The sequence below is a fragment of the Trichosurus vulpecula genome, chromosome 4 (genome assembly GCF_011100635.1).
Source record: "Trichosurus vulpecula isolate mTriVul1 chromosome 4, mTriVul1.pri, whole genome shotgun sequence".
Classification (NCBI taxonomy): domain Eukaryota; kingdom Metazoa; phylum Chordata; class Mammalia; order Diprotodontia; family Phalangeridae; genus Trichosurus; species Trichosurus vulpecula.
This window is the reverse complement of record NC_050576.1, coordinates 12,655,257-12,682,700: the sequence shown is the minus strand read 5'-3', so window position 1 is coordinate 12,682,700 and position 27,444 is coordinate 12,655,257. Positions and strand designations below refer to the sequence as shown.

Here is a 27,444-nt window from a genome sequence, read left to right as displayed (position 1 = left end):
AAGGAAACGAGGGATTCCAGGAGCTGAGGGGGAGGGAGAAGTGCATTCAGGGTGAGGAGGAGAGCCATGGCAAAGGCACAGAGAAGAGAGATAGTGCTGTGTGTAAAGAACAGAGAGATTTGGCTAGATCCTCGAGAACAGGAAGAGGAATGATATATAATGAGATTAGAAAGATAGTTTGGGGCCAGACTGTGAAGTACTTTAAAAACTAAGCAGAGGTACTATTTTATCCTAGAAGCACTATGGAACCACTGATGTCTATTGAGTAGAGAGATGGCATGGATGTTAATGAACTACCCTCTGGCCTCAGACACTTACTAGCTATGTGACCCTAGGCAAGTCACTTAACCTCTCTCAGCCTCAGCTTTGCCATCTGTGAAATGATGGTGATAGTAGCACCAGGTTCTCTCCTACCTCCCCCAGGGCTGTTGCAAAAATCAAATGAGATAATGTATTAAAGTACTATAGAAATGTCTGTTATCATTACTACCAACCCCATTGAGGCTAAAACCCACCTGTTTCCATATTTCTATTCTACTAGGCTAGACATTTCCTTCTTTAGGTTCTGATCAAGATGTCTGAGATTACCAAAGACCAAGATTCTTGGTTACCGAAGAAAAGGGGCAGTATGTCATCAGTGAGCAGCCTGGACATCAAGATGAAGGAGATCCACAGCCGGGCCAAAGAGTGAGTAGCCAAGTCTCTAACTGCTCCATTTCCAGTATTAGGTCAACGAGGTCAGAGTGCTGATTACATGTGTTTGCTTCCACAGGCAGAGCATGCTAAGTATGAAAAAATGGAATTGGGGCAGCTAGGTGGCCCAATGAGTAGAGTACCAGCCCTGAAGTCAGGAGGACCCGAGTTCAAATCCAGCCTCAGACACTTGACACACTTACTAGCTGTGTGACCTTGGGCAAGTCACTTAACCCCAATTGCCCTGCCTTTCCCCCTGCAAAAAAATGGAATTAAGAGTGATATGAAAGCAATCTTTAAGGAAAAGTGGGAGTTAGGTTTTGAAATGCTAAGCTGAGGAGCCACAGAAGCTTCTTAAGCAGAGGAATTACATAGTTAGAACAGAGCTTTAGGAAAATCACCTGGCAGGGATGTAGTAGAGATCAGTGGAGTCAAACTCAAATAAAAAGATACCTCCCCACCCACCTCCACTGGCCACATATTGACTTAGAAAACCACATAATAGCATTATCTACATTCTATTGTGTTTTTATTTATTTTGTTCAATATTTCCCAATTGTATTTTAATCTGAATGTTCTCAGGGGAGCTGCAGGCCCCAGTACTGCATTTTGACACCTCTAGCATAGGAGGTAGAGAACAAAGTTCCCTAACTAGGAATGGAATTCATTAAGTATACTTTTACACAAAATCCATGTAAGCAAAAGGCTGAGATACCTACAGTTTGGGGCAAAGGGGTATGAGTTGACTTCTTACAAGAAAGACAAATGACAGGTAAACAGTCTGATAAAATGCATTACCCAGGAAAGTAGCTCCCAGGATATTCCATAGGGTTGTTGCAGCCCAGTAGCAGCCCTATTTTCAAATTACTGCCCTTGACAACAACACAACTCACATAACTGATATTCACAGCGATGTTCTGTGCTAGAGCATAGAAGCCAAAGTGCTGTCAGAACCAAAGGAATATTCATTTAGGTTTAGTATATTTTATTGCGATCTGGTTATTTAAAAAATAGGAGGTAGCATGCATAAGGAGAAAAAGATAGAAGACTTTAGAGTCAAAGGACCTGTTCTGTCATTTATTAGCTAGGTGGCAGTGGGAAAGTCACAACCTTTCTGTGCCTCAATTTCCTCATCTGTAAGTGTGGTGGGGACAATAATAGCACTTGCCTCCCAGAGCTGCTGTGAGGATCAAAGGGATAATGTTCGCTAACATGAAAGTGTTACATAAATGCTAGCTGCTGCTGCTGCTGCTGCTAACCAGGCTAGCCCATTCCCCACCCCTTCTAGAGGAGCAGGAGATGAGAGTTCAATCTTTGGCCAACATTGGGTCTTAGGTCCCACACTGCAGGAACTGTTCATGGTATTGTCATAGTCTTGAATGGAATCTGAAACATAGAGCTTAAGTTACCTTCCTAGAGTAACCCAAGATGAATCTGCAGACAGCCAGAGAATGCCTGCTGAGTTTGCCAACTCTGAGTTTACCACAAGATTAGGCTAGAGGTGAATGGCTGTAAACATAGACAGTCAATTGAGGCTGGCCCCAGACCAGAAAGATAGTCTAAGAATGTCACATACCTAGCAAGAAGAAGCATGGCTGCTCAGAGCTGCCCCCTTCTGCACTCTGCCAACACCCAGCCCAGCAGCTGAATGACAGAGGAAGCAGATTCCTTAGGGGTCAGTCAAGTCTTGGGATGAATCAGCTGTCTTTCATGGAATTAGGATCATAGTATCATCACTCTCTGGGAAGATTTCCAATTTACCCCACATATACAGGCTGTCCCCAAAGTCTTGATGTAATTTTAAGCTTTAAGGTTTTAAAACTCCACCATCTTTTGCGACACCCTGTATATCCTGTATGCAATTCCTTATAGGTAACAAATAAATTTTGTAGACTTGACTACCCTGACTTAGAATTGGAAGGGAATTTAGAGGCCATTTAGCCCAACTGAGACCAAGGGAGGCAAGAGACTGGGACCGGGTAACAAAGATATCAATTTCAAAGGTGAGATTTGTACTGAGGTACCATGACTCTAAAGTCAGGGCTCTTTCCATTAGCCTGAGCCTGATTACTACCTGTGTTTTTTTCTACTGTACAAACCCAACCTGTCTTACTGTTAGTCATTCACATTCATCAGATCAGAATAATGAATACCTACATTGAGAGGCAGCAAAGAATGGAGAATGGAGGACTGCTCTTTAAATCCAGAAAAGCCTGGTTCAAGTTCTGCCTCTGACCACGTGCTAGAGACCCCTCAGAGAAAAAGTAATTGGGCCCCAGAGGGAATGGCCAAGCACTCCTAACACTTTGCTGATGGAGGGGGCATGAAGGCTTTGAACCAAGTTGGGCAGAAAAGGACTTAGGCCAGGTTTTAGTGGGATTCTATTCAGTCTATCACTTGAGGTTTTCTAAAGCCTCCTTAAGACCTGTAGATGCCTTGTGTGGAGGGAGCTATAACAGTGACATAAGGACAATAGACATTTCTATAACCCTTTAATTTTCAAAACACTTGACACACATTATCTCCTTTGAGCCTCCTTTCAATCTTGGGAAGGAGGCACTCCATATTTGTAACCTGGATCTGTGATCTCTTCATCTTGGGGAACTCCCCGGTATGAAAACTCCCTCCAGCAAAGCAGATCAGAAACTCAGCTGTACCTTAGAGTCTTCCAGAGTTTCCAGGAGCATGCAGGGGTGAAGTGATTTGCCCAGGGTAAAGTGTTAGAGGTGAAATTTGAACCCATGCCTTCCTGACACTGGGTCTAATGCTCTACTCACAAAACTCATGCCCCCTCTTGGCACTTACATATTGTTGAAATTATTTTTTGCAAAGCCCACTTCCTCCTCATCCAGTTTCCAGTGGGAGATTGGGCATAAAGGGAGGCCAGGGCTAGGGGTTCCCCTCGCCACTAAAACCAGAATAAAGTTCCCCTAGAAGGCCTTCCTTGGACTGATCGCTCTGGATTCACTCAAATCAATCACCTAATCCACCACCCAATTAATTGGCATTTGTTAATCTCATACGGTGTGCCAGGTGCTGAGCTAGCTGCTGGTGGTACAAACATAAAGAAAGAAATAATGCCCATATGCAAAGATCTTAAATTCCAACATGTATGTGCAAAATAAATGTAAAGAGAATAAGTATGAAATAAATAGGAAATATTTAGGGAGGGGAGCACTTGTGTTTGGGGTGAAATCAGGAAGGATTGCATGAGCATTCCATTGAGTTTAGAAGAAGGGATGGATTTGCTCCTCAACAGAACTGTTAAGTAATAGACCAGAAAGTTCTTTGTTGCCCAGGTTTGAAAAAAGAAATTGGAAACCTTCTTACCCTATCCAGGAACAAAGCACTGAGAGTACCTGACTATTCCCCCTGGAGGGCCAGATCTCAATTCCCCAAAGTTGGGATGACTTTAGAAAGTGAGTCCACTGGGTGGCAGCATCTCTCTGGTAGCTGTAACCCCTGCCCAAAGTCTTCAAGGCTGCCTCCCATTTGGAAAGAGACAGTCAATGGCACTTTGTGGAGAAGAAGGCTCCCAGGAAGGAACCTTGCCCGTTTTACCCCACACTTCAGTTGGCAAGATAATATCCAACATTTCCTTATCTGTGTCATAAGTTTGGCAACACGTTTTATAAATATCACCTTGCTTGGTCTCCACAACAACCCTGTGTGGTAGGTGGGATATTAATTATCCCCGTTCTACAGATGAGGAAACTGAGGCCTATAGAAATGAATCAGCTCACCCAAAGACACGCAAGTACTAAGTGGCAGGGCTGGGGTTTGAACCCAAAATCTCTGACTCCAAATATATCCCTCAAGCCCTGCCATTTCATACCACCACCTCCATTCTCTTTAAGTAGCCATGACCAATATTTTAGTTAGTTGTGCATTGAGAAATAAATGTTTATTAAATACACACACACGCACGTCTGCCTTGGGGTCCAAACATCATGAATATAAACAATAATCTTTCAGTACTTAAAAGACCCACAATTCCATCCGTGTAAGTCGAAGGATCATACAGATCGCTCTGGGAGTGACTTCATGGGCCTTTGAGCACCTGCCCCTTCATTTTACAGGTAGAGAAACTGAGGCCCAAGGAAATTAGATCACTTGCCCAAGATCATACCAGTAGTAATTAAAAGGGACAGGATTAGAATTCAGGTCGTCCCCAAATCCAGTGTGCTCTCCACTGTAGTATACTGCATAGAAATACATATAACATTTATACATACATGGATGTATGGCTTTAAATGTTATGTATGAATGTGTATACATATGTGTATCATATGCACTGTGTTGTGTATTTATGGATAAGTGTGGATATAAACACATGTATATGTGTTATATGAAGTGCGTGGTTATATTGTACGTGTATATCACGTTGTTATTTACATGGGCATTGTGTATTTATACATGCACCTGTGTTTGTGTGGAGGCATAGATGTGCATAGGTAAGTCCCTTGAAGGGCAGGTGCTGTTTTGCTTTTGTCCTTGTGTCTCTGGTGCCTAGCACAGTGTCTGACACATAGCAGGCACTTGGAACATCCTTGCTGATTGTCTATGGATTAATTGTGTATATTGATATGTATAGCTGGATACGTATATAAACACGTACACGTACATGGCAGATTCGCAGTTTCATCCTTTTTATTGTGCCATCTTATAGAAATGCTTGTTTTGTTCTGGGAATTGAAAATAAAATAATTTTTTCCAAAGGTCAGTACACAGATCTTAGGTAAGCGCTAATAAGTTCATTAACAGCCTTATTTAATACATCAACAAAATATTGACTGGATTCATAGAGTCATTCATTTGACCTTAATTTCTTCAAGTTCAAATCAATTTTTGAAATATTTTTAAAGGAAAAAGCTGACGTAGTTAAGAACTCCTTTGATGGGTGTTAATATCAACTCTTGGATCATCGTGATTTACTAAATCTAATCATATCCTTTATGTTACAAACGTGCCTATAAGTCTTGATTCTTGTTTTTGGAGTAATATACATATAGAGGCTTTCATTTTCATTCTATTTAATCTGATTTTGTCATATGCACTTTTTAATGGTGTAGCATAGAAGCTTCAGTGTGACCTGAACCAAATTTAAATGTAATTGGGAAATTTTTAACAAAATAACTCAAAATTCAAAAAAATATAGATAATGCTGGATTGCATGTGTGTGTGTGTGTGTGTGTGTATAACTGATACTTCTAAAGAGTTCATTCAAAATCAGCTTATTCAGTGCTAAAAAATAAAGAGCAAACAGGTCCTTTGCATTACCGAAGGATGAATGCCCATGAGCGTAACAGAGAACAATCATCCCTACCTCCTATTTAATGAAAACACAGACTTTACCAATCTTGAAAAGGCCTTTTCCCACCCACCCCCACTCTATTCTCTCACCCCTCTTTGAAGTGACACCCTAGCTTCCCTCCCAGGTGGAGCAGGGTCAGTGGGGCCCATTCGGAGGCTGCCATGAAGCAGTGTCCGTTGAGGATTACCTGAACTGGGGCAGGGCTTGGGAAACCCACTCAGTGCCTCCATCCTTGGATCTCCCCTTCCAGGTCACCACCTGGGTGTGCTCAGATTGCCTCAATCGCCCAATCAAATGGCCTTTCTCAGTGGTGAAGAGGGTCTTGGGTATTAATCGATTTAGGTTGAATTGTGGCTTCTCATTGGGGGTGTTTCTGACTCCTCTTTCAGCACCTAAGAGTTTTTGCAAAAACTCTATTGTAATAACCTTAATTCCTCCACTGATCTCCAGGTGAGGGTTCTGAACTCTTATATGCCACCAGTTATATCTCCTAATGCTATTGGTGATCCCTGCCCCAAGCACTGTTAATACCTTCTGTATTAACACTTTGCATCTATTAACTCATTTGCTTTGTAAATAATAAAAAATACTCCAATAATACAAGGATTGGTGCCCCATCAGTGTGGATGTGCCCTCCAATGATGTCAATCACAAGCCACTCATGCCATCCCACTCTGGGCAACTCTCATTTGGGCCTCCACATGTATTCACTACAGGGAGTCCACCCAATGTGCAAGGGACCTTCCTCAATCTCCTGACATTTAATTACACCAGTGGAGCACATGGGCTGTCCAGCAGTTACGTCTTGCTCTCGCCACATGACCAACCCATCTTCTTTTTCCATCAGACATTTCTCTGATGACATACTTTACTGTTATCTTGTTTGTAGTAAATGGTGAAGCATCATACAGATGGAGCAGAAAAGGCTTTATGAAGCGCTTCCTATGGGCAGAGCGCTGCTTGGGCACTGGGCTTACATATAGGCATTGAGATGGCCCCTGTTTTCAAGGAGCTCACATCCTACTAGAGGGAAACAACGTCTAAGGAAGGTCTTGTGGTCCTGTTCATTTCATGGCAGAAGGAATGAGTCATTGCAGGTCACACTTGAGTTATGGTGGGCAAAGGCCTAGGGCAGATGGAAATGTGAGCCGTTCTTGTTTAGAACCTTTGGCACATTTGGAGACGCTTTCTTCTGTCAGGCTAATAAGAGAAACTCTCTTGTATTGTTGCTCTTAGCTCAGTGAGCACTGTGTCTTATGTCGATGAGCCTGGCCGCCATGATGACGCTTCCCGCCCTGCAGTTCAGATGGAAAACACCTATCAGCTAGGTATGCTTCACCATCCTTCCCCTCCCTATTTGGATCCCTAACTTGGGTTTTCATTTTGAAATGTCACTGTTGCCTAGAGCTAACTGCCCCTAGAAAGGATGTGAAATAATCCAGAATGGGTCTGGGAGGTACTGTGAAATAGCCTTTCCATCAAGAATAGTCCCAAATCCTGATACATGGCACTGACCACAGAGCAGCCCTGGGGCCAGCGGCTCAGACTGTGCTCTCAGGTGAGAAGTGCGCGGGATCCCGTTCTTGATGGGGGAGGCAGAGAGCCTGGACCTGGAAGCTACTGCAGGAGAGGGCTCAGCCTTTTCCCTCTCCATGATTCTATAGTGTGCCCATTTTTTGGAGCCAACTGTAGAAGTTTTGGAATCTGATTTCGCTGCTCCCCATGGAAAAGAATGCCCAGAGAAAGAGAATCCTGCCAAGGACCCATAGGGAGTAACTCAAAACTTGGGCTATGGAATTAATTAATTTCAGTGTAAACTGGTTATAAAACAAGTTAGATTGGTTGTATTAAGGTTTCATGTCCATCATTTAATAAATGACAAAAAGCAGTCAGAGAGAAACTCACCTTTCTCTTTTAGAAGGTGTGTCTGTGTTAGTTCATTCTCTTAAAAAAAAAACTGAAGACAATTCAAAGAGGTCTCTTCTCCATTTGAGAAGTCTATCTATGGAGTTAAACTACATGGGATAAAACATTTAGAAATGTTAACATTTATTTAGACTTTTTCCTAATGTCTCATAAGAAATCTCTCCTGAGTTGATCTTTTTATGGGAGCAGAGTTCTGTTGAGTTGAATTTTTTTTAGTGTTTGACCAGCCATCTTTTTGTTGCCAATCAGATCTTGTATTTCCACTTAAACACACATCTATGTTTTCATTTTACACATGCTCTTTTGCTTCTGAGCATGCTGGTGCTCCGTCTACGTGGTGTGGACACAACTGGCCCATTGAACGGAAAGAAAACCAATCTGATTAGGTATTTGTTGTGTAAGGGGAAACTGAGACCAATTATTAAAGGGAATTGTTTGCTATCCAGCAATTTGTGTTGATACCACATAAATACAAGCTCTCTGTTTAAAGAATTTCTGTTATGTCCATAGGATCCTAGATGAAGAAGGAACACTTGTGGCCACATAGTAAGAAACTGGTCAGTCAAGGAGCATTTATTAAATTCCAGGACTAAGAACTAGATGGAACATTAGAGTAAAAGTTCATCTTTTTGTGTGTCGTGCACCTCTTGGCAGTCTGATGAAACCCAAGAATGCCTTCTCTGAATAATGTTTTTAAATGTACAAAACAAGATACATTTATAAATAAACTACATTTTTTTTCTTTTCCAACAAAGTCATATTTATTGGGTATAGGTCCTCAAAAAAAAGTATGTCAGCAATGGCATAAAAATATAAATATATTTAAATGCATTTTATTTTATATGTTTAAATACAATAAATGTATTTTATTGTATACATTCAAATGTATTTTACATTTTATGTATATTTAATACATTTTAAAACTATTAAATATGATAAAAATACATTTAAACATTCAAATGTATGAAATAAAATATGCATAAAAACACATAGGATTACAAAAGAAGTCAATTATATTGGTTATATATGTTAAAGATACTTCTTAAAGGTTTGCAGGTCAGAGGTTGAGAGCTCCTTCAGTTATTTTGTCCAATTCTCTCATTCTAGATGTTTCCCCAAGGCCCTATGGACCTCAGCAAGGGCCTCTGGGCTCATGTGAACTCAGATCCATCTTGGGGGTTTGGGGTTGATCTCAAAAAAGGTCTCTGGCTGTGTCTTCAATCTATAATTCAGGGAATTATAGATTCAGGGAATCTCTAAAACTAAGCTTAGGTATGGCTTACATCTAAGGTCTTTCCAAAATGTGGGTTACAAAGTTCTCTCCAAAAAAAATTTGTTCATTATACATTATCAGTATGCCATATAGGACAGCTACTTATTTCCCTACCCCCACACCCCACAGGACTTGCATAAGACCCATTACATTCATTATAGTCCCATCTCCCAGTAAGGTAAAGACCATTTGTGAAACAGAACAGGTATTTCATATGCCAATCAGGGCCAACATTACCTAGGTAAATGGCAAGGTCCAGATCTCCTGTATCAAGATCTCACAGGTCCCTGGATTTGAGAGCTGAAGGGATCTTGGTATATTGGGAATGATCACTAGATTTGGAGTGAGAGGGCCTGGGTTCAAATCTTGATTCTGCTACTCACTGTTTTGTAGTTTCAGACAAGTTAGTTCACTGCTCATGGAGCGGATGTGGAAGCTGAGGTTCAGAGAAATTCTGGCAAGGTTTCCTGACTCCCATGCCAGCATTCTGCCCATTATGACCCCAAGCTGGCTCCATGTTTACATTTGTATCTGTGTTGCCCAAATGGATCCTGGCACCCAGGATGCTTTGTCAATGATTGGTTGCTTAAACATGGGAGTGCACTAGGTCTTCCTCCTGCTGTGCCCTCAATGTGACGCAGACACTGCCAAGTCAAAAGCTTGGGTTATTTGGAAGCAAATGAGTCCTCTCCTCATGGAAGTCTGCCCCAAAGGCTCAAGGTCTTCACTGCTAGTCACACTTTATCAATCTTTTGATGACTGTGTGGGAGGGAAGAAAATGTTCTTCAAATGATGGTTTAAAAACAAGGTGCTTTGGATATTAATATGCTATCTCTCCTTCCAGGCCCTGGCAAATGTTTCCCTGTCGATGCTGTCAATCACATTTTGAAGGATGTACTAACTAATTATCTACAAGAAGAAAAATATGAGCCTGAGTTGTGTAGACAGATGACTAAAACAGTAGCTGAGGTAGGTTACTTGCTTCTCTGAGCTGCCCACACGATTTAGGACAGTCTTCCAAAGAAGGCAATATATGTATGTGTATTTAGGAAATTAACAGTCATTCATCAGCCATCAACCAATCCACTGGCCCCATTGAGGGGAGTGGTACTATGGATTAGGATCTGGGGATACAGAGATGAACAAGAAGCCACACTTCCCCACAAGCAGCTCCCACCAATGTCTCAGGAAGACAGTTTCTTAGATATTATTAAATTACAAGATTACCATTAGTTTTAGTGGCAAAGTCTACAATAAATTCATTATAAAATTTAATGATGTCTTAGTGGCAAAAAATTTCCCAAGTGAGGGAAGAAAATCAGCTTTGTTAAGAAGATTGCCTGTAGCTACAAATGAAAGAAGGCTTAGTTTCCTGTAGAGCCTGGAAAAAAAAAAACTTTGTCTCCTCCATGAAGCCTTCCTTAATCTCCCTTCTTCCCCACCCCAGCTTCTAGGGCCTCTCTACAAAATTACCTTTTATATACATTCAGCTTATAACTTATGTGTGATGAATTTTTGAGACCCAGTTCTCAAAACCAATTTACTACATTAAAGTGGGCTGTGGTCTGTGTTCAGATGGGGTTAAAAATCACAGATTTGGGGGCCAGGGAAGTGAGTGCTCACCTTAAAAGGTGGTTCGGAGGCTCACATGAATTCACATGTTGTATTAGGAGGGTAGAGTTTATAATCTCAAAGAGGATCATATATATGTCTGAAAGGTTCGGAACCGCCGAATATAAGAAACTCTCAAAGTAGAAGGCAGAAGAATCAAAACATATATTTAGGCTCCACAGTAACCAACCCATGAACCAGCAACCCCATTTTGATATATTGATCAAAAGCTTCCAGGCCCAATAAGTACGCCTTGAAAGAGTAACCAGGAGGCTACAGAGAAGCATGATTGTGTAAAGCAAAATCATGCTTCCCCCTCTATGGTAAAAAGATTACCCACTGGCTTCAAGTCCTTGTTCAGCTTCCTCCCATAGGTCAGCTCTGCTAGTGGCAGCTCCTGCTTCGGCTGTGGCTGTGGCTGTGGCTGTGGCTGTGGCTGTGGCTGTGGCTGTGGCTGTGGCTGTGGCTGTGGCTGTGGCTGTGGCTGTGGCTGTGGCTGTGGCTGTGGCTATAGCAGCCTCTGGCTCCAACGGGAGCTGCTTTTAACCATCCGGCTTCTGCGGGGGTGTAAGGTACGCCGGGGAAAGCACAGGTTCTTTCAATCTGCTTAAGCAAGGTGAAGGGGTTGACCAGGAAAGCACAGGTTCTTTCCATCAGCTTAAGCAAGGTGAAGGGGTTGACCAGGAAAGCACAGGTTCTTTCCATCAGCTTAAGCAAGGGAAGCAAGGTGAAGGGGCTGACAAGCTTACTCCAGTCCAACATACAAACAGCATTCAGTTCAGGGGAAAAAGCCAAACTAGTCAAGGGCACTTGTTGACTAAGTGCTAAGGAGCCCATTTTTGGTTGCCAACACACATGTATAAAGCTGTAAGCCTCAGAGTGCTACATCCAAGCCAGGTATTAAGGTGAACATTGCTCACATCTCTGCAATTTGTCATCCCACCTACAACAATGGTGCTGAAGTTACCTTGACTCCCCAGTGTCAGGAAGAGCCTAAGCTTGGCAAACTTGCCAGGGACTCAGCGATTGCCTTGTGTGTTTGTTTCTAGGTTGTTAAAGCCCGGGTGAAAGACCTTATGATCCCAAGGTATAAACTGGTCGTAATTATCTACATTGGACAACTGAATAACCAAAGCCTACACATTGGGAGCCGATGTCTCTGGGATGTTGCAAATGACACTTTTGCATCCTTCATCTTCAGAAACACATCTCTGTTTGCTCTAGCAACTGTCTATGCTGTTTACCTTGAATAACTAAGAGCTTCTTTCTGGATAAAAAATAGGCTTTGAGTGACATGTTTCATGAAGATATCAATGCAGTTTGGAGCTGTACCTAATTCAATTCAGTTTAGCAAACATATTAAGTGCCGACTGTGTAATTCTTGGATCCTGGATCAAGATTCTTGGGTGCAAAAATCTCCAAAAAATTAAACAGTAATATCACACCCTCAGCAATGGAAAGATACACATGAGGACAGGCAGGCTATAACACATAACCAATAGTGAACTCCAAAGTGACACCTTTGTGTGATACAAAGAAAAGATGGGCCAGGCACATGGTGGTGGCCAGAGACCCTCCCTGGTGCCCTTGCAATGCCAGAAGAAATTGAGAATGGTCACCAGGACGCTGAGCAGACTTACTGGGGCAAAAGTCTGGGAGGACACAGATGAAAGTCGCCATCTGCATCACTAGAAGGAGTAGCCAAACGGCTGAGATGGCAGGTCCTATTGGAGGAACGGACTCTGTGCTAGACACTGATACAGAGACCGAAAGAGCAAGTCCCTTTCATCAATACCTGTAGGAGGAGTACTGAGAGGTAATAATGACGAAGATGAGTAGCATTCCTGTTGTGCTTTACAAGCCTGTCTCATCTGATCCTCACAACAACCCTGCGATGTCGATGCTATTATCATTACCAAATCCCATGTTCTTTCCTCTCTGCCAGAAAAAGTAAAATGAATGAATGAATGAACCACATTAAAGCTCTCCGTTTTTGTAATACTTGGGGGGATGCTTGTGCAGGACAGGAGGGAGGGACTCGATTCGTGTTTCTAAAAGTCTTGCTTTGATTAGGTTGATTTTTTTGTTTCTTTCACAGACAGGGGTTCCTATAGGAAAGGGCTTTTTAAACCAGATGACTTTAACTCTTCACTAGGCTCTGAGAACCATCACCCCAATTTTCCATTAAGGGGAAGATGCTCTTACTCATGTACCAGCAAACACCCAGCCTGGGGCTCTGAGAGCATTAACTTCAGGGGCCAATGTCACTACGATGTCACCTCCATGCTTTTTGGGTGATGGTGCTGGTTTCTGTGTTGCCTACTAAATGAACTGGGCAATTTTTATTAACTCTGTTGTTGGGCACCTGACAGGAGAAACTGCTGAGGTCACATTCGTGATGGCCAGCCTGCTGACCATCTGACTCCCCCGGCTCATCAAGCTGCAGCTAGAAACTTCCAGGGGCTGCGTGCATTTTACAAAATATTGTGAATGCTGGCTAGCGGCTCTTCAATAATGGAATCCCTAAGTGGCTTCGTAAGGCACTGAAGTAAGCCCCACGCCATTAAATATGCATGGCGCTAAGTAGTAAATACATCTCTAGCACATCAAACCACCTATCTGGGCATGGGACTCTTAAAGAGCCACACTCAGAAGTGCTTTCGAACTGGTTTCTCCAGGCCAAAGGACTTAAAACAAACATATCGTTTTGGCACTTTAACAAACACAGCTTGTGTACTTAGACTGTTTTCTTCCTATGACTCGAAACCCCAAGTGACCCTGTATGGTTTTGTGTGTCTGAGCCTGAACATTTACAGCACTAAAGTGGCTTGTTATTTTGTGGGCTAATGTAGTTTGAGCTATGGATCATCTATTTTATGGAGCTTTCAACTCCCTGTTTATGCCTAGTGATGTACTGAGGAGTAGACAGGCCAGAAGACATTTGTTGAAGGTCAAAGACACACTGCACACGCAGAACTAGAAAATCAGCCAAGTGTTGGTATTAGGAAAATATGCTCCAAGCACAAAGAACTCCACAAATGAAAAGATGCATTTATAACTCTAAGGATTTATTCATGGCCTGTGCTCCCCAGTGCAATATACAATCAGAAATTTATGCATTCTGATTCCTTCCTTGCTGCCTGCTATGACTTTTAAAATCATTTTTATTTCTCCTAATGGGCAAGGTCCAATTTTCATTTCTTTATTGGAAGGGAAAGTATCTCGGTTATAATTTAGCTCCACAAATTTTAGTTAATCTTGAAAAGACAATCTGGCATCTGGATTAGATCTCAAGGTGTATGTATGTATGTGTGTGTGTATGTGTATCTAAACCAAACCTTTAATTTCATCTCTGAGAAACTCCCTTTACAAATGAAGATCACATAGGCACCCTCTGTGTAGCTTAAGATCTCAGAGAGGTGCCTGGGGTCACTGAAAACTTACACAGCTTGCCTAGAGTCACATGTGTAGCCAGTGTCAAAGGCAGCATGTCAATCTGGGACATCTAGATTTTGTGGTCCAAATTCACTCTGTCGTTCTACCTGTAGTCACAAGTAAAAGAAGGAAAGGAGAAGGAGCTAAGAACTTTCAGCACTTGGCTGGTGACCATCACCCTTCTTAAAACCATGGAAAGATGACCGACCCGTTTGTCTGAGACATTCACCAATCGGAGTGAGGCTCCCGTAACCCAGAATCCTCGCTATTGAACTAGAAGGGAATTTAGGGCTCATGTAATCCAATGCCCAAATTTTACATATAAGGAAACAGAGAGAGGGGAAGCCAAAGAGCACAGAGTTTGTAATGGAAAAGGACAATTCAAAACTCAGATCGTCAGAGTAAGAATTTAGCATTCCTTCCCCAGTACCAACTATCTTCTTGGAGAAGCTCCTTTCGGGTTTCTGAGCTGTCCATTTAAATACATATAAGGAACTTGTCACCCACAAGTCACACTTGTGATACTTTTGGAAGTGCCAGGAAACATGATATCTAATCTGGGTAATCTGTAAAAAAATCAACAAGTTTTTTTTTCTTTTAGGGAGCATTCAATAAGCACGGTTCTCACCTATCACTGTTGAGAAAAGGTTACTGATCCTAACATTGCTTCAGGATCTGTGATTCATCAGGGTAGATATTTCCTCCTCCAAAAGAGAACTATAATGTCCTCCATTCCATTCCCTATTAGTTTCACAAAGCACTGGGATCCCCGCCCCCGCCAAAAAACCAATCATTCGAAACCTGATTCAATTTAATTCAATGCAATGTGCATTTTTAGATGTTGAATATGTGCCAGGAGAGAAGCATTGTCCAGTCAACAAGCATTTATTAAAGACCATAAAGGTCTTTATTAAAGTCTACGTAGCAGGCACCGTGCTGAAGGTTATTATTTTACAATGTAGCGTGTGGTGACGATGAGGATGATGACTGCCATTTATAAATATCAAATTTCATTTGATCCTCATAACAACCCCATAAGGTAGTGGCTACTATTATCTCCATCTGACAGATGAATTCATTGAGGCCAGGAGAAGTTAACTGATTTGTCCAGGGTCACACAGCTTATAAGTGTTCAGGGTCACACAGCTTATAAGTGTCTGAGGCAGAATTCAAACTCAAGCCCAGCGTGCTATGGACTGTGCATGATCTAGCTGTCTAGATGCAGAGTATACTGGCTAAATAGCCTGCCCAGCAGGAAGGAACACCTGGGTCCAAATCCATCTTTATCTGTGTGACCTTGTTCAATCAACTAAGTTGTTTAATCAACTAAAAGATCCTTGAAACAATTAACAACTTTAGCAAAGCTGCAGGATACAAAATAAATTCATATAAATCGCCAGCATTTCTATGTAATACGAACACAGCCCAGCAGGAACAGACAGAAAAATTCCATTTAAAATAACTGCAGACAGCATAAATACTTAAATCTACCTGCCGAGACACACATGGGAAATATATAAATATATATATATAGAAAATATACAGAAATAAAGACAGATCCGTAGGCCAAGCCAAGATAACAAAGATGACAATACAACCTAAATTAATTTACTTAGCACCATACTGATTAAACTAGCAAAGAATTATTTTATAGACCTTGGGGAAAAAATAATAAAATTCATCTGGAGCAACAAAAGGCAAACAATATCAAAAAATGAATAGAAATTTTTAAAAAGTGAAAGAAGGAACATTTAGTGGTATAATATCTCAAATTATACTACAAATTGTAAACATCGAAACAATCTGGTACTGGATAAGAAATAGAGTGGTTGATCAATGGAATAGATTAGATACATAATACCTAGTGTTTGATAAACCCAAAGATCCAAGCTTTGGGGGTAAGAACTCACAATTCAACAAAAACTCCAGGGAAAACTAGAATTCAGTCTAAAAGAAACTAGATATAGATCAACATGCCACATGATGTGCCAAGATAAACTCAAAATGGATCACGAGAGGTAAAATGGATAGTTTTCGTTACACAAAATTGAAAAGATTTTACACAAACAAAACCAATGCAGCCAAAATTATGAAGAAGGCAAGAAATTGGGGGCAGAGGCTACAGATTTTACAGCAGGTTTCTCTGATAAAGGTCTCATTTCTCAAATATATAGAGAACTGAGCCAAATTTCATAAGTGTGAATTTATAAAATTGAGCCACAATGAAAGGATATGAACAGGCAGCTTTCAGAAGAAGGAATCAAAACTATCAAAAGTCATATGAAAAAATGCTATAAATAGCTAGTAATTAGAGAAATGCAAATTAAGATGATTCTGAGGTACGACCTCACGTCCATCATGTTACTTAACATGATAGAAAGGGAAAATGAGAAATGCTGGAAGGAATGTGGAAAAATAGGTTTACTAATGCACTGCTGGTGGAGCTACGAATTGATCCAGCCATTCTGGAGGACAACTGGAGGACAACTGCCCAAGGGCTATAAACCGTGTATGCCCCTAGACCTAGCAATACTACTACTAGTTCTATACCCTAAAGAGATAAAAGAAAAAGGAAACAGACCCATAGTGTGTGTGTGTATACACACACACACATACACACACACATATACATACATATACACACATGTATATTATACACACACATATACATATGTGTGTGTTTGAGGATGTCCTTTAATTGAGAAATTGACTGGATGTCCATTAATTGGGGAATGGCTGAAGAAGTTATGGTATATGATTGTGATGGAATATTATTCTGCTGTAAGAAGTGGCAAAGGGAACAGTTTTTTAATGTGGTTAAATTTTTTTTCATTAAATATTTCCTAATTACATATAAAGCATTTAACATTCAGTTTTAATATTTTATTTTTCCCCAATTGTATGTATTAACATTCTTTTTTTAAATTTGAGTTTCAAATTCTTTCCTTTACTCCCATTCCTTTCTCCTCTTTAGGAAGGCAAGAAATTTGATATGCATAAAGTCATGCAAAACATATTTCCTCATTAGTCATGTTGCAAAAGAAAACACAGACTGAAAGAAAAACCAAGAAAAATAAAGAAAGTTTAAAAAGTATGCTTGAATCTGCATTCAGAGTTGATCAATTCTCTCTTTGGAGGTGGATAGCATATTTCACCGTGGGTCCTTTGGAATTGTCTTGGATCATGGTCTTGATCAGAGTAACTAAGTCTTTCACAACTGATCATCCTTGCAATATTGCTATTACTGTGTGAAATTTTCCTCTTGTTCTGCTCACTTCATATAAGTCTTTTCAGGCTTTTCTAAAACTATCCTGCTCTTTATTTCTTACAGCACAATAATACACCATCACAATCATGTACCATAACTTGTTTAGCTATTCCCCAATTGATGGGCATCCCCTTGATTCCAACCCTTTGCTACCACACAAAGAGTTGCTATAAATATCTTATCTCTTTGGGTTACAGACTTAGTAGTGGTATTTCTGCATCAAAGGGTATGCACAATTTTATAGCTCTTTGGGCATAGTTTCAAATTGTTCTCCAGAATGGTTGGACCAGTTCATAGCCCTGTCAACAATGCATTAGTGTCCCAATTTTTCTACATCCCCTCCAGCATTTGTTATTTTCTTTTTCTGTAATGTTGGCCAATCTGCTGGGTGTGAGGTCATATCTCAGTGTTGTTTTGTTTTGGGATCTCTTTCAGGAAGTATTTTGTGGATTCTTTAAATTTCTACCTTGCCCCTATATCTAAGATATCAGGGCAGTTTTCCTTGATAATTTTTTGAAATATGATGTCTAGGCTCTTTCTTTTACCATGACTTTCAGGTAGTCCAATAATTCTTAAATTATCCCTCCTTAATCTACTTTCCAGGTCAGTTTTTCTGATGACATAGTTCATATGTGAGGGCAGAGCCAAGATGGCGACTGGAAGCAGGGACTTGCATGAGCTCCGACCCCCCAGGTCCTTCCAAAAACCTATAAAAATGGCTCTGAACAAATTCTAGAACTGCAGAACCCATGAAATAGCAAAGGGAAGCAGGGCTCCAGCCCAGAACGGCCTGGATGGTCGCTGGGTAAGGTCTATCACACGGAGCTGGGAACAGAGCGGAGCAGAGCCCAGCATGGGCTGCGCCCGGAACCAACCAGACTGGGAGCCGGGAGGAACAGGCCTTAGCACCCTGAATCAGTGAGTTGTGGCAGTTGCCAGACTTCTCAACCCATAAACACCAAAGACAACAGAGAAGGTTAGTGGGAAAAGCTGCAGGGACAGAGTGAAAGGAGTTCGCAGTGTGGTCACTGCCCTGGGGACAGCAGAGGAGGTGCAGCTCTGAGAACAGAACTACAGCTGCAGGTGCTTCCAGCCCCAGGCCCACCTGGTGGGAGGAATCAAGTGGCAGATCCAAGCAGGAGTGCAGAAACTGCTTAAGATCTGAGTCACAGTCTGGGTTGGCTGTTCTTGGGGGAGGAGGAGTGCTGGTGTGGCAGAGCTTGCTGTGCAGAAGTAGCTCTGAAAACAACAGCACAACCCCTCAAGCTTGGGACAAAGTACTCTTTACTCTACAAGCAGTCATACCCCACTGAAAAACTCTAGGGTCAAGTAAGTTGGCTGGGAACATGGCCAGGCAGTGAAAACGCACTCAGATTCAGACTGACTTTGGAATCTTTCTTTGGTGACAAAGAAGACCAAAACATACAGCCAGAAGAAGTCAACAAAGTCAAAGAGCCTACATCAAAAGCCTCCAAAAAAAATATGAACTAGTCCCAGCCCATGGAAGAACTCAAAAAAGGATTTGGAAAAGCAAATTAGAGAAGTAGAGGAAAAATTGTGAAGAGAAATGAGAGTGATGTGAGAAAACCATGAAAAACAAGTCAATGACTGTAGCCAGAATGGACTTTGTTTTCTTTGAATGACTCAGCTTGCCTTGTTGAGCTTCCCTGGACGCTGGGGCTTGCTCTTCCGGGGCAGGACCAGAGCTTCCTGTGTGATGAGTCATGGCACTGGCTGAGGGGAGGTGTGTTAACGTGGTCTACACTAGGGGGAGGGGCCAAGTCAAGAACCAATCGGCCCTGGTCGTTCAGGCGGCGATTGATGATGTCAAAAACTCTATAAGAGGGGAGAGGACAGCTTGAAGATCCTCCTTTCCTTTTCCAGTTGGAGCCAGAGACGCCTACAGCCGAAGCAGAGCTGACTAGAGGCTAGTGGGTAATCTTCTTACTGTAGAGGGGAAGCATGTATACCGTTTTGCCTTATACCATCTCGCTTCTCTGTGGCCTCCTGGTTACCCTTGTGAGGCGGACTTATTGTGCCTGGAAGCTTTTGATGAAAATATCAAAATGGGGACGCTGGTTTGTGGGCTTGTTATTGTGGAGTGTAAATACATGCTTTAGTTCTCCTGCCTTCTGCCTAGAGAATTCCTTATATCTTGTGGTTCCGGACCTTTTAGGCACATATGAGATTCTCTTTGAAATCATAAATTCTGCCTTCCTAATATAATGACTTGCTAAAGGAGATCCAAAAAAAAGTACTGAAGAAAGTAACACCTTAAAAAATAGAATAACTCAAATGTCAAAAGAGCTCCAAAAAGCCAACGAGGAGAAGAATGCCTTGAAAGGCAGAATTAGCCAGATGGAAAAGGAGGTCCAAAAGTCCACTGAAGAAATTACTAACTTAAAAATTAGACTGGAGCAAGTGGAAGCTAGTGACTTTATGAGAAATCAAGATATTATAAAACAGAACTAAAGGAATGAAAAAATGGAAGACAATATGAAATATCTCATTGGAAAAACCACTGACCTGGAAAATAGATCCAGGAGAGATAATTTAAAAATTATTGGACTACCTCAAAAAAAAAAAAGAGCCCAGTTACCATCTTTTGAGATAGATCATATTTTCTTCTATTTTCTTAATTCTTTAGACTTTGCTGCTTCTTGATGTTTAATAGAGTCAATTAGTTTCTCCTTGCCCAATTCTAATTTTTAAGGAATTATTTTCTTTGGTGAGATTTTGTACCTCTTTTTCCATGTAGGCAATTCTGCTTTTTAAGTTCTTTTCTTCAGTGAATTTTTGTACCTGCTTTTCCATTTAGTCCACTCCTATATTTTCCACAAAAACATTAGGAGTGACATTATCAACCCCTTTATTTAAAAAAAACCTAGGTAAATAGTATCACCAAGCATTGCTCTGGGCTGCTAATTTTGCATTCCTATTTTTACAAAAAGAAATGAGATGAATGTCTGGAATTTTCCTGAGAATCCAAATCCGCTTCTTTGCCTTACTGTCTGTAGATTCCATTCTCTTCTCTTAGATAAATATTGGGACACCGTATGCCCTTTGATGAATATTGGGATAGTCTTTAACTACCATTCCTGTTTTCCGTAATCTTTGACATAGCATTAGCAGCTTCAGCAGCCACTCCTCCCTGTTCTCTCAGTCCCTGAGAATGAGATTCAGCTGAGCTGGTGATTCAAGCTCATCCTTCTCTCCAGGGAAAAGGTCATCTTTTAAGAATGTCTCTAAAGTCTAAGGAGATGGGTTGGAGAGTTTTCTGTGCAGCCACATTGGTCTCTTAAGCCAGTAAATTTCTTCTTGTCTTTTTCACTGAAATTGATACTCTTTTTGTCTTGAGAATTTCATTTTTCAGATCTCCTGGTCCCTCCTGGGCTGATGCTACCTGTTGCCTTTTAGTCCACAGGTTCCTTCTGATCCTTCCTCTTAGCCCTTTGAAATATATTCTATTGAAACATAGAGTGCATATTAGATAATGCCTGGCTTTCCTCTCCTCTATTACAAGTCCTATAAGAGAGCAGTCTCTTCTTCCCAAGGTTTCCATTTTTCCCCCTCCAACAATGAGTTCCTGTCTTGTGATTGAAAATCAGATTCAGAATATAATTTCCCCTTGTTGGTTCCTATACTTTTTGAAGGACAGAATGATTATTAAGACAAAGTCAAGAAAATATTAACTTCCCGCTTTTGAGAAAGAAAATACCCTAGTATATATCTGGATAATTGAAGTCTCACTATTTAACTACACCATGCCTATGTAACAGATTTGTTATTTCTTTCCCAGATTCATTATCTGTTGAGGTAGCTAGGTAGTGAAGTGTATAAAGTGCTAGGTCTAAAGTCAGGAAGACCTGAGTTCAAGTCCAGCCTCAGACATTTATTAGGTGGGTGATCAAGAGAAAATCACTTAACCTCTGTTTGCCTCAGCTTACTCATCTGTAAAATGGGGATCATAATAGCACCTACCTCCCAGAATTGTTGAGGATCAAATGAGATCATATTTGTAAAGCTCCTGGCAAACAGTAGGTCCTTAATAAATGCTTCCTTCTTGTTACTTTCTTCTCTCCAGAAAGTCTGCCTTCTACTCTAATGACAAAATTCTTCTGCTGCTTCCTTTGACCCAAATGCTTTCCGGCAAGCTTCATCCAAATGGTTCCTGCACTTCCTCACATGAATGTCTTCTTACTCTATGACACTGCTCAGTCCCATTCAGACCCTGTCCCTGCTATGTTTACGTTCCCCTCCTTCCTCTGAACAAAGCAAACCTATCCAGAGGCATGTCCTGGCCACTGATTTCGTTCTACCTTGCCTCAGTGACACCTAAATTAGTTACCTCATAGTCTCAACGATACATCAAATTTTACTCCTTGCGTTGGGACACCCCACTCTGCTTGTTGCCTAAATGTTGTGCCACAGATTATTGGGGCAAGCAGGAAGTATTGTGGACAGAGTTTTGGACCTGGAATCAGAAAGATCTGAGTTCAAAACCTTCCTCAGACACTTAGTAGCAGTGTGACCCTGGACAAGTCATTTAACTTCAATAAGACTCAAATTTCTTTATCAGAAAATGGGAATAACATAGTGCCTGTCTCCCAAGATGGTAGCAAGTGGCAAATGTGGAAACGCGCAAAGCGCTTTGCAAACTTTAAAGTGCCCTATAAATGCAAACTATTATCACTGGTTAGAATACATTCTCAGGTACTATAGCCAGTACTCTGCTTCTTATGTAATCTCATCATTCAAGAAATCTATGGATTAAGACTAAATGGAGGGAGTCTGGTAATCATTTATTTTCCCAGTCTTTTCTTAAGAAACATACTGGAAAATTGTACATTATTAGACAATTTTTTTTTCGGAATTCTTGGTAATGACAATGAATTCTCAGTGTTGCCTCTTCTCCCTCTTTCTTCCTCACACCCAATCGGTTCTCCAGTCTTGTCAATTCTCCTTGTATAAAGTATCTTACACACACCCAGTCCCAGGGGACAAGAGTTCAAGCTTTCCTTTTGGGGAGGGGGGGATATTGTTGTAGAGATACTTTAAGGAATGTTTGGGATACTTTTCTTCTGGGATATTGTGTTGGTAAGCAAAATGGCCTTTGTTTTCTTTGAGTAGCTCAGTGTATTTCATTGAGCCTTGCTGGGTGCTGGGCCCCAGGCCCAGAGCCCTATTGGGTGTAGAACCTATGTGGGTGCGGATTGGTGACTGGGGTGGGGCCCAAGATGGGGCTGGCTAAGGGGAGGTGTTAACTCCAGAGCCATGCCCTATTGGGTGTTAACCTAATCTATGTGGATGTGAACCTCCCAGGGTCCTAAGGGGAGGGGCCAACTCAAGAACCAATCACCAGAGCCTGGGCTCTGGTCATTCAGACAATGCTTGATGATGTCAAAAACTCTATAAGAGGAGAGAAGACAACTTGAAGATCCCCTTTTTTCTGTTGGAGCTCCTCCTTACAGCAGTGGTGGCGCATGTGACTCTGGGCCAGCCCTTGTTCTGAGCTCCCAGGCTGAACCCAGATGTTGGTAACTATGAATTGTATTGGGTCTGTCTGTTGATATTTGTAATTTGTTTGTATTTTGTTCTGAAGTTCAGGGTGCTGGTTTTTCCCTTGAACTAAGTGAATGCTGTCTGTATGCTGGATTAAAGTAAACTTGTCAACCCCTTCACCTTGCTTTCCTTGGTTAAGCAGATCGAAAGACCCTGTGCTTTCCCAGCATGCCAGCAGCTTTCTGGGTGCTGGCTGTGGGTGGATCTTACACCCCCGCAGAAGCGCTACTAGCCAGATTGTTGAAACAGATATTGTTAGAGCCTCCCTGCCTCCTCTTCCTGCTTTTAGTCCCTCTCCAATCTAGCCTTCACATTGCTGCTTTTTCCTAACGCACCATGTCAGAAACCTTCAGCAGTACCCTATTATCTATAGAATAAAATCCAAACTCATTAGGTTGACATGTAGGTGGATAGAGCACTGGGCTTGGAGTCAGGAAGACCTGAATTCAAGTCCAACTTCAGAGACTTACTAGTTACGTGACTCAGGGCAAGTCTCCCTACCTCAGTTTCCTCATTTGTATGATGGGGATTACAATAGAACATACTTCCTCAGTTTGAGGATAAAATGAGCTAGTAGTTGTGAAGCCTGAAGTCCTTAAAACACTATATAAACGCTAGTTATTCTTACTATGATCACTACCATCAGCCAATATGTTTCAATGACAGCACTTGAGCCCAGAATTTCTCGCCTTTTAAGGCCAGAGCTGTATTCACCACTTCACACTTTCACTGTTCTTTTTTAAAATCTCTATTAGTATTATTACCTTTCTCCTTTACCCTTAGAATATTCTACTTCCTTTTTGTGTACATTTAGATCCAACTTAACCCACAACCATTAGACTTTATGGTTCTTGATGTCAGGGACTTAAACGTCAAATGTGTTGTTCAACATTTTTGTACCCAGTAGATGCTTATGGGATAGATGTTGAATTGAAATAAATTGTATTCTAGTTGTTCTGATTCTGTTTAAAAATCATGGGAACACTTGGCCTGATGCATGTCGATTAGAATTTTGCAGACCTCTGGAGTAGGGGTTGAATGTTTCGAGTGCAGAAATTCTCAAAGACCATCTGCTCAGTTATGAAAGGGTTTCAATCTGTGCCAATGAAGATAGTATTCATACCCACAAAGCTTCAGACCATTAGAGGAGCTGAAAATAAACTTTTTAAAATCCCACATCTATGAAGTTCATGTTGGTTACATATGATGGCTCCAAATCCACTAATGCACTTACACACACACACACACACACACACACACACACACAGAGTAAAGTACAGGATAGGCTGGATCTTGATTTTATAACCTCTAGCTCTCTATTTTCTGAAAGATCTCATGTGTAAGAAAGCCAATGATTTATTTATTGACTGATTTGAAAGTCATCTTTTTTTTTTACAAGAATCAAGGTGTTAGATGGGGCAGACAGGAGCTCTTGATGACTGCCCACCCATTTGGGATCTGCCCTTGCCCCAACACAGTGGGCTCAATTCTTTTTCACCACAGCCAATCTTGCAGCAGTATATTCAGGTCCTTCTCAATGGCCAGTTCTTGCTTCTTTCATAGACTGGTGCCCACTACTTGGTGCTTCCTTATGAGGATTTCATCATCGGGGAACTGAGACAGAGGAGGCTGTGGTCCACGATGTCATCAGAATCTCCATTTTTGTTTGTTCCCCCCAAATACTTCTTTTCCCTCTGCTGCATGAAAGTTTTAAAAAATGACAATGTTAAAGGCACAGTGAGTCAGGGCAAACCTTAGACATATTCATATTTGGAAAATGGGAAATGGACAAGCGTAATTGGATTGACCTTCCCTGGGTCTTCATGGGTGTCTGGTAGGAACTCTGAAGTCAGAGGACAAAAAAAGTTACGATCAGAGGACCATAGATTTAAAGCTAGAAAGGAATTTAGGGACCTTTCCTTAAGTGAAATCCCCTTATTTTATTTAGAGTAGAAAGAATCCTTAGAGACCATCTAATCCAAGCCTCTCACTTTGCAGATTAAGTTTCACCCCAAAGATGGTCAGTGAATTGTCTGAGGTCACTCAGAAAGGAGCAGAGCTTGTGTGTTGATTAAGCTGATTTACACTCTAGGTCGAATGAGGGCATCTGACTAAATTACTTCTAATGTCTCTTACAATTCTAAAGTTTTATTTTTCTGTTAAACCCAATTCTGAAAACAGTGTGCTGACATTTATGACAGACTTACATATTTTATCAGCAGAAGCTTAAATTAATTCCACTTAACACCTGAAAAGAAAAAATTAGTAGAAAGTATTCCATCCATTTTCCCATCAACTGAGTTCTTCATCAAATGCAGTGAGGACATATTACTCTTTAGTAGCTTCCCAACATGGCATAATCATTCCCCTGCTTACACACTTGCGTGTGCTATTCTTCCAACCTGAAATACTCTTTCTCCTCCTCTCCCTTCCCCAAATCTTACCTTTCCTTCTGAGTCCAATTCAGGAAGAGCCTTAACATTTCTATTCAGAGGAAGATAGCCAGTATCTCACATGGCTGTGAGATCATGCTATATGAGGATCATTCAGAAGAATTGAGAATATTTCTCCTAGAAAAGAGAAAACAAGGAAGACATGCTATTGGTCTTCTGGTATTTGAAAGATTGCTCTCTAACATTCCACTTGGCCCAAGAATTCAGTGGGAATTGCAAAGAAGCTCATTTACATTTAACATGAAAAACAACTTCTTAACAAGAAGTGTTCCAAGGTGGAAGAGGCTTGCCAGTAAGTGGGTTCACCTTGCTGGCAGTCTTCAAGTTGAGGTTGGACAACCACTCATCAGAGATGTCTCAGTGGGGATAATTGTTTGGGTAGCAGTTGGAGTAGCTGATCTCTGTGGTCCCTTTCATCTCTGAGGTTCTTTAATTATGTGACCCATCCCATCCTTAGCTATGTTAGGGCACCCCATCCTCTATACTTCTTAATTCTCTTGGCCGCTGCTCCCAGGCCTTTGTGCTGGCTGTGCCCCCATAGCTGGAATGCACTCTTTCCTCACTCCGGTCTCCTGAAATCCCTGCTTTCCTTCAGCACGCAGCAGGAATGCTGCCTATTCAGAGGCCATTCCTGGTCCTCTCAGCTGGTAGTGCATACTCTCCCATAGGAATCCCATAGGATCAGAGATTTAGAACTGCAAGGGATCAGGACCACCTGGTCCAGCCTATTCATCCTACAGATGAACAAACTAAGGTTCAGAGAAGTAGAGACTTTCCCAGGGTGACACAGATCATTCTGCTTCCTCAGAGGCAGCATTTGAACCCATGCCTTCCCAGAACCACATCTAGCCCTCTACTGTCTACTGCTCGGTACTGCTCGGGAGGTGGTAGCTGTTTAAACCTGGGCAGTTGACTTGTAGTGGCTGAAATGCTGCCATGCCAGGGCTTCTATCAATGGCAGAACAAAGCAGGTGCCTGGCCTCTTCTGCTTTTGGTTAGAGATCACAAGTAACCCCAAGCGTGTGCTGAAGCCAGAGAGCCAGCGGGCAAACTTTCACTGTGAACACTCACACCTCAGCAACTGAGGACTCGATTTATTGTTTTGTTGATTTCTAATCATTAAGAAAGAGATGGATAAAAGAGTAGTAACGCAGACTACACTTCAAAGTGATTTTTGGGGAGCTGGCTGTTAGACATTTACCAGCACTTTTGTTACTGAGTTGTTTCAGTCATGTCTGACTCTCTGTGACCCCATTTGAGGTTTTCTTGACAAAGATACTAGACTGGCTTGCCATTTCCTTGCATGGCTCATTTTACAGGTGATGAAAGTGAGGCATACGGGTTTAAGTGACTTGCCTAAGGTCACACAGCCAGTAAGTGTCTGAGGTTGGTTTTGAATTCAGGTCCTTCTGACTGCAGAGTTCTAGCTACTGTACCACCTGTATTTACTAGCTGTATCAGGAGGGCAGAGTTTATAATCTCAAAGAGGATCATAAACATGTCTGAAAGGTTCGGAACCGCCGGATATAAGAAACTCTCAAAGTAGAAGGCAGAAGAATCAAAACATTTATTTAGGCTCCACAGTAACCAACCCATGAACCAGAAGCCCCATTTTGATATGTTGGTCATAATCTTCCAGGCCCAATAGGTACGCCTTGAAAGAGTAACCAGGAGGCTACAGAGAAACATGATTGCGTAAAGCAAAATCATGTTTCCCCCTTGATGGTAATAAGATTACCCACTGGACTGAAGTCTTTGTTCAGCTTCCTCCCGTAGATCAGCTCTGCTGCTGGCAGCTCCTGCCTCAGCTGTGTCTGTTTCTGAAACTGAAGCTGCAACTGTAACTGACGATGTAACGGTCGTAACTGCCTCTGGCTCCAACCGGAAAAGGAAAGAGAGAAAGAATCTT

At 41.6% G+C, this 27,444-nt stretch overlaps 1 protein-coding gene across 1 annotated transcript; it reads left to right on the top strand.

The window, feature by feature from the left end:
• Positions 1–574: 574 nt before the first annotated feature.
• Positions 575–12,070, top strand: DYNLT5 (dynein light chain Tctex-type family member 5). The gene is made up of 4 exons (XM_036758215.1): positions 575–687; positions 7,244–7,335; positions 10,051–10,175; positions 11,867–12,070. The coding sequence occupies exons 1-4, from the start codon at positions 575–577 to the stop codon at positions 12,068–12,070; spliced, it is 534 nt and encodes a 177-aa protein (XP_036614110.1).
• The last annotated feature ends 15,374 nt before the right edge of the window (positions 12,071–27,444 follow it).